At 36.4% G+C, this 8318-nt stretch overlaps 1 protein-coding gene across 6 annotated transcripts in view; it reads left to right on the forward strand.

The window, feature by feature from the left end:
• Positions 1-7291, forward strand: part of UBE3A (ubiquitin protein ligase E3A) — a 55459-nt gene extending 48168 nt beyond the window's left edge. For all 6 annotated transcript variants that reach the window (XM_068418170.1, XM_068418161.1, XM_068418144.1 and 3 more), the window contains 6 exons: positions 1488-1693; positions 3848-4012; positions 4387-4542; positions 4635-4708; positions 5620-5763; positions 5972-7291. In XM_068418170.1, the coding sequence (XP_068274271.1) occupies positions 1488-1693; positions 3848-4012; positions 4387-4542; positions 4635-4708; positions 5620-5763; positions 5972-6092 (866 nt within the window). In that variant the 3' untranslated portion in view covers positions 6093-7291. The remainder of the gene's footprint in view (positions 1-1487; positions 1694-3847; positions 4013-4386; positions 4543-4634; positions 4709-5619; positions 5764-5971) is intronic.
• The last annotated feature ends 1027 nt before the right edge of the window (positions 7292-8318 follow it).

Raw genomic sequence — 8318 nt, forward strand, 5'->3', positions numbered from 1 at the left:
TCTGTTGTTTGTGTGCTCCCTTAGTAGCTGACCTTGTCCTAGTACCTTACTGAGATAAATAATCTTCAATTTTGGGGAATAGCCAGAGTCTCTGAATGAGTTTTCAGTTCATTTCCTTACATTGAATGAGAATTCAGGCTTTATCTCTTGGCTGAAGGTGACATCTTATTTTCAGTCTCAGGAGTAATTTTGTGGCTATGTTCTTGTGGCTTTGTAATCAATTTGTACATCATCTTAGGTTGTAAATAAGCATATCTTTTAAGAGCTGACAAGATAAATCCTTGTGGCAAATGTAGTTCATGTTCTTGACCACGTGCATCTAACTTCTGGTGTGTGGAGAGGAAGGAGCCTGGGCACTTTTTCTTAGGTTCTGCCTGGAAATCATGAGACTTAGCAACAGATCACGGCGACTGTACTTGTCCAGGGTGGGGTCTCTCTCTCCCATTAAGTCTATGGGTTTTGGATTTATCTTGCTTTGGTATCTAGTCAGGTAAGCAATGGATTTTACTGTGGGACTCATTTGAATAGCTTATAGCCTGTACATAAACTCTGGTATCATAAACAAGAGCTAATCTAGTGGCTTGCTACAGCCAAAAGGGTAAGGGACTCTTTGCCCTTCTCTTGTCTATACAGTGCTATCCTCTCCCGCCACTCCTGGCATGTGCCAGTTCAGCTGTTTGTTTGAAGCTTTCTGTGAAGGTGCTCAGCTTGTGAACTTGGCAGGAAGTTGGTCACCTGAAATAGCAAGCTGAATCAGATGATAGGGGAACAAAGCAAAACCTCCCACTTTCAACAGTGACAAGCTGTTAAAATTGCAACCCCTTCTCTGAAACAACAGTCCCATGTTACATTTTCACCTCAGCTTAGGATGTATGTGATAGCTGCAGCAACAGTGGGCCTTGTCGAGTACCTTTAAACAAACAAACAAAAAAATCTGTTGGGCATCTAACTCTAAGTTCATATGTGATGGTTAATCTCTGCTCCATCATCATAGCTTCCAGTTCAGTAATGGGGCTGCATCTAGTCCTGTTCCTTTGCTGGAACTGGCATGGAAAAGCCTTTGAGGAAAGACTATCACTTTCTAGGAACTGGAGTTCTCCGGGATTATTTCATCCACGTGGTTTTTGATGGTGTTCTTTTCTTGCACTGTTGTATTTATCAAAGTTACAATCTATGTTGACAATGTGCTGCTGCTTCCTCAGTAATGGAGGGGGATGAAAGGTTGTGGATGTACAGCTTCAGTGGGTTTTGCAGGGTGTTGTATCGCAGGTCTCCTGCATGCTTTTAGTTGTAATGTGAGTAACAGTATTTTGAGCAGCTCCAGTTACCCTAAGGTAAGTAGCTTCTCTTTGCCATTAAATTCAGTGTAATGTTAAGTTAAACATGTTTTAGAGGCATTCTAATGCAAATCGGTTTATAATGGTATGTTTTACATGTCATTTTTAGTGAAATGTAACCATAATTGTTCAACATGATTTTTTTTACAGGGATGTTCACATATGATGAATCTACAAAACTGTTTTGGTTTAATCCGTCCTCTTTTGAAACTGAGGGTCAGTTTACACTGATTGGCATAGTACTGGGTCTCGCAATTTACAATAACTGTATACTGGATGTACATTTTCCCATGGTTGTCTACAGGAAGCTAATGGGCAAAAAAGGAACTTTCCGTGATCTGGCAGACTCTCATCCTGTAAGTTCATTATGTTCTTTGAGTTTTCATGCAATAACTTAATCTAGATGTAAATTAAACACAAGATCACTGTCAGAAGTGGAAGTGAAATAACCAGTGACTTGTGTGAAGAGTCTGTATTTGTTAAAATAAATTCGTAAGCAGTAAAACCTCTTACTACCTCTTCTTTGGAGGAGGCAGAATTGTCAAGTCAACAAATAGGGACGGGTATCTGTAAAGCTTTGTTCTATTTTTTACATGTTGCCTAAATTACTTAATGTCACTAAGCATTACTAAGCATAAACTATTATTAACAGTATCTTCCCAAAGAGACTTCTACAGTTAGGCTGGTTTGTATCTATTTGTAGAAGTAGATTTCTGTAAAAAATGTGAAAGTAAGAGTAGACATGCAAAGGTACAATGCTCATATTGGTTTTTGTCTAAAGCAAAAGACAGATGAGACGGTTCATGAATATCCTTAGAGTTTGGGAGCAGTGATCAGTCTCCATCTTCCCCCACCCCTCCTCAGCCAGTGGCTATACAAAAATGCTAAGCTGTGCGCATGTTTTAGTAGGTAGAGCATAGAAGCATATATGCAAGATGTCTTGGCCCTGCTCCGTCTTCAATCGAAGATCACCAGTAGTTTTCACTCATGCTAGATAGTATGAGTTATTAGTATGTTTTATTTCATTTCAAATGATGGGACATTTCTCTTTTCATTAAGCAAAATCTTCAGCTATTCAAAAAAGATGAGTAAAATGATACTGTTCAGAAAGAACTTGCTTTTTATTTTTGTTTAATCAAAAAATGAGACATGTCATCAAAAAATAGGTTATCCAGTCTGCTTTGGATGGCTACATACAACAGCATGCCAGCTTTGACCAGTTTCTCTGTAAACTGATGTTGAGAAATACACAGTGCTCCCAGTTTCCTGTAATTTTTATTACATACTCAAAACTTTTTGTGACAGAAAAAGAGGATTTATTTCTGTGAAACAAGGCAGTCAGGACATATCTTAATTTTTCTCCCCTACTCTTAACATTTCTCCTCTGACAGCTACACTGACTTCTTTTAAAATAATCCTTAAGCTCTTTGTATTCTAATATGACTTACTTCACTTCAGAGCTTCACAAACAAAAAATGAAATTCACAGTAGTCAAGCCTCACAGTGTTTTTCTAATGCTATAGAGCATGGAGGATAGGGTGTTCACTGGCCCTCACCACCAACGGTTCCAATTCCAGTCATTTTCAATGCAAGATATTTTTAAAGGTGCTGTGGAAGAATCAAAAGGATACAGATAGTGAGAGGATGAGGCTTACATCTAAACTTTCAATAATTAAAACATTGAGGGGAAATTTATTACTTCTACTTCGCTATAAAAGTATAGTTGCACTCTGTTGTTGCTTATACCTTCACTTTGCATTCTTGAGTCCTACACCTTTGTCTCAGCCAAAGAATTGTTCTTTCTCTGCATAGCCTTTGGTTTCCAAGAGAGTCTTGGGCTTTTCCTAAGGCATAGCAGGGAGGAAGGCTGGTTGCTCCTTTGAATAGAGCAAACTCTTACAGGTAATTTCAGATTCCACTTGGCAAATTCTGACCTAACTTGTGATTTATTTTTTTTTTGTGCATAAATACTTTCTTACTTTAATGACTGCCCCATCTGTGTTGCTTCCCGATTACTTCCTAGTTTGTTTGGGTTTTAAATCAAGATGTAAGAGATAAAAGCCTGCTGCCTGAATTTTATCTGATATAAAATAAAGCATTTTCTTTGATTTTAACACATATATGTTCAACGTATTAGTGTAACATGTTCTGGATGCCAAAAGTAAATACAGTTTCAAAAGAGTTAAAAGAGGAAGAGGTAGTCAGTGGCTCTTAAAGACACAGGTATGACCAGTGCATTTAGGAAGATTCCTGGGTACCGATAGGCTCTTCTAAGGGAGTTATCACTCATTGCCATGTTTCTTTTTTATCTTTCCTTAATATCTGCCATTGGTTATTTTTACAAACACTGAGCTTAATACACCTTTGTTTGGACTGTTATGGGAGACCTTAGGTGACTTGTCATAGAATAACAACCCTTTTTGAGGCAGATGATTTCATGTCTTCTGGTGTTACTCAGTGAAAACTATTGAAACTTATCTATGACAGACATGTATTTCTTATTCTGTTAGGTTCTTTACCAGAGTTTGAGAGACTTACTAGAGTATGAAGGAAGTGTGGAAGATGATATGATGATAACGTTTCAAATATCTCATACGGATCTCTTTGGCAATCCAATGATGCATGATTTAAAGGAAAACGGTGATAAAATTCCTATTACCAATGAAAATAGAAAGGTACACTCAAATAATTTTTTAACGTGATCTGTAATTTTTAGATACTGTATGCAGAATTATGTAGCACTCTATAAAGGCTTGGTCTCACTTATAATTTCAGTTTAAAAACCTTTTAAAATTGCAATAGCACAGTATAGTTGTAAGCAGAAAAGAAAGCATCGATACATGCATACATAGCTTCTGGGTGTGGTGTTTGACCTGTTTGAGAAATATTGGAGACTTGTTCTTTATTATTGCTGAGTAGAAGCTGAGCCCAGATAATCTATGTAGAATCATGGAATTAAATGTATTTCGGGGTCTTGTATTTTTGGGAGATATTTCAAGTGGCTTGTGTCAAAATACTAAGATTTTTTGGGGGGATTGTTTCCTTACAGGAATTTGTCAATCTGTATGCTGACTATATACTCAATAAATCAGTAGAAAAGCAGTTCAAGGCCTTTCGGAGAGGATTCCACATGGTGACCAATGAATCTCCATTGAAATATTTATTTAGACCAGAGGAAATTGAATTACTTATTTGTGGAAGTAGGGTAAGAATCCTGAATGTACACCAGAAAGCGGAACTCTTTTGATCCTAAGTATATAATTAGTGGTCATTTTAAAAAATGTCATCTTCTTACAGAATTTAGATTTTCAAGCACTAGAAGAAACTACAGAATATGATGGTGGCTATACAAGAGACTCTCTTATTATTAGGTATTTTTTTTCTAATTTCTGAAATATTAAAAGCTCTTAACATGCCTGTTTCTTCACAATGAATTTAATACTGTAAGATTGAGTATTTTTGTAGTCCTGGAGGTGCAAGTGTCTTATGTATAATTTCACTATAGTCAAGTACTGTCAGTAGAAAAGAGCAGATATTACAAGCATTGTTTTTAGCTTCCAGTGAACTTTGGTAAAGCTTACAAGGGGTTTTTTCCATGGGTATTTGGTCTTTCTCTTATACCATATGCTTAAGTAATCCCCAGTATAAACAGGGCTGGTTCAATAAATTACCACTGCTCTGCTGTTGTTTAAAAGAAAAAAAATCACAAACACCGAATTGTTTGAATAGGTTGCATGTGTAGAACTTACTTCTCTAATTAGAAATCAAGTAAAATCAGTGTTTTGAATGTTTTTACGTTCTTGTCCCCTTTGACTAGAGAACTCTGAAGACAAGGGTCAGAGAAGTGTGCATCTTCAGTCCTCTAGACTTTGCCGACTACTTAACTAGTTCCTGCTAGGGTAGAAAACCTTTGACAGCAGATGCATTTGTTTACTGTGGTGTTTAAGAAGGTGGCAGAGATGGGCAGTGTAGTGGAACCAGTACAGTTCCTTAGGAAACAGGAACAGTAAAATAAAGGAAGAATATTTGCAGATCACTTATCAGGCGAATTAACATTTAAAAACAGTTAACTTGCAGTGTTTTGGTAATATTTCTGATTTCTACTTCTGAATCTCATCGATTGGTAAATATATTACTGTTAGTTCTGGTTTATGAATGCAACTTGTAAACTTGATGTTAAGATTGATTAGAATTCCTAAACCTTCCAAGTTCAATTACTTTTGAAAGTCTCATTTGTACCAAAGACAGTTTTCAGCTTACTTTTTGATTTCTTCCTTGATAGGGAATTCTGGGAAATAGTCCATTCATTTACAGATGAACAGAAAAGACTATTCTTACAGTTTACAACAGGCACAGACAGAGCCCCCGTGGGAGGACTTGGAAAGTTAAAGATGATCATAGCCAAAAACGGCCCAGATACAGAGAGGTAAAAAAAACCCTACGTTTTGCTTGTTTATAAATTGAAGCAAATTCTATGCTTTTAATTTAATAACTTAGTTAAATCTGAAAGTTGAATCTTTAAGCAAAGCACATTCTCTTTAAATCCATTATTTTGGATTTGTGAAATAGTGATGCATTTCTTTGCATGTACTGCATGTTTCCAGATCTGAATTCTTTCTTTTTTTGCTCTACAGGTTACCTACATCTCACACATGCTTTAATGTACTTTTGCTTCCGGAGTACTCAAGCAAAGAAAAACTTAAAGAAAGATTATTGAAGGCCATCACATATGCCAAAGGATTTGGCATGCTGTAATAAATATAACAAAAGGGATTAAAAAAAAATGATGGTGGTGATGTCCCTGTCCAAAAAGGCCATAAGATAGTGAGCTACAGTAGTCACCTGTGTTTGTGCCTCCCTTCTTTACTGGGGACATTGGGCTGGAACAGCAGATTTCAGCTGCTTATATGAACAAAATCTTTATTTTTTCTTTTAGCGTGAAAGTGTTACATATTCTTTCACTTGTATGTACAGAGAGGTTTTCCTGAATATTTATTTTAAGGGTTAAATCACTTTTGCTTGTGTTTATTACTGCTTGAAGTTGAGCCTTTTTGAGTATTTACAAGAAAACAAACTGTACTCTCCCAAGGAAAATATTGCCATCATTTGTAGACCATGTAACCTTCAAGTATGTGCTATATTTTTGTCCCTGTATCTAATCAAATCAAGAACTGTACTTTTTGAAGAGTTTGCTTTTGAAACTTGAAGTCTTGGAAAACAGTGTGATGCAATTACTGCTGTTCTAGCCCCCAAAGAGTTTCTGTGCAAAATCTTAAGAATCAATAAAGATGGAAGGGAGAACTTGGAATGTTAAACTGCAGCCTTGAGAACTTTACTTTAGTCACAGCACAAAAATTAAAATTCATTTCACTATATGTTGTCTTCACATGTCTTGTAATAAACTGTGTTTTTAATTAGGAAACATTTCTTAGCATATGAAAGGGTAGAAATTTTAGTTACTTTTTTTAAAGAAGTTTACTGGGGAAAGTGCATTTTCAACTGAACAGCTTTAGAGTAGGGAGTGAAGTGTCTGGAAAAAAAGATAGGAAGTTTTTGCTATTTTATAAACAAAGCATGTGGAAGTGCACTTAAAATGAAGTTTTATTCTTAACTGCCTATTATGTTGACATTTTAAATAGACAATCCAAAGTCTTCCCTACATGTTATGTCATCACCTTTTATTTAATGAATCGTTGTTCCTACTTATCAAGGCACATGATCAGTGTTGCAACATAATCTAAAGGGATGGCTACTGTATTTTAATCTCATCTAACAATAAGCAAAATTGAACAATATTAAACGTAAGGCCTACTTCATGTTGTACACTTCCAACCATTAAATAAACTGTTAGAAAGTAACTACTAAGGTTATGTTCATCTACTACATAAAGTATTCAGTAGGTTTTTAATTTAACTCTACAAATCATATCGGAAATAAATCCTTTACCTTTCGTAGTCTGTGTTTAATGTTAATTTCTCCTGTTGCAATATATGATAAAGGGATTATGCGTTTTTACATGAAGATGTAACTGGCATATCTCTTTTATAATGCAAGCTGCAGCCGATGTGCAGAGCTGAGCTTGTGCCTTGACAATTGCTATAAGTGACTACTACGGATCAAACCCGCGACTGTGTGGAATTGGCATTAAAAGGCATAGTTTCGAAAGCATTGGAGAAAGAAAAGGTGTCTTTCAGGACTATTTTAATAAATTCTTTCTAGTAATAGAAACAGACAACTGTTATGTAACTATGATGCTGAATAAAACAGTGACCTTTTTTCACCACGGTTCAGTGAAAAAGAAAACAAGTGACTTCCTTACTTTGATAAATTGGATATTAAATTATTTTATTAGAAAACATTATAGTACAGCTAAATTTGAGGGTTACAGATACGTAAAACTCTCCTGAAGTGAACTGTAGTGAGGTGGGGTCCAGTGATGTTCCCCTCTCGAATCCAAGCCAATGCAAGATGACCTGGATGCAGGGACTGAAACTTGCTGGGGAGGGAGAGATGCTGGCTATCTTCTGGTGTTTGATCTCGAGGTGGCACTTAGGGTATGCCTTCTTGAATGTTTACCTCATTGCATGTCCTTGAAGAAGAAGACACAAGATACCCTACCTCTCAGCAGGGTGGCTGACAACAGTGCTTGCTGATTCCTTCAGGTTTAGGGCATCTTTTACTGTAGGTGGTGAGGACAAGATTTGCCAAGTGCCTTTAGGTGTTTTGTTACAACTATGAACCACATCGTGATACTGCCGTGTGGTATGTACTACGACAATAGTCTAATACTGTTAAGCTATATCCCTATAACTTGTTTTATTCTGATATAGCTATGGATGGTGGTTATGCCCAGCTGACAAGTGTGTAAGATTGATGTTGGATTTTTTTTTATATAGGTCCAAAAGCTGGGCAGACCACGTAATTGGATGGCAATACGAAGTTCTCTAATTGAAGTGTTGACGTTGTAAATACACTTTTTCT

The sequence above is a fragment of the Nyctibius grandis genome, chromosome 2 (assembly GCF_013368605.1).
Source record: "Nyctibius grandis isolate bNycGra1 chromosome 2, bNycGra1.pri, whole genome shotgun sequence".
Lineage (NCBI taxonomy): Eukaryota > Metazoa > Chordata > Aves > Nyctibiiformes > Nyctibiidae > Nyctibius > Nyctibius grandis.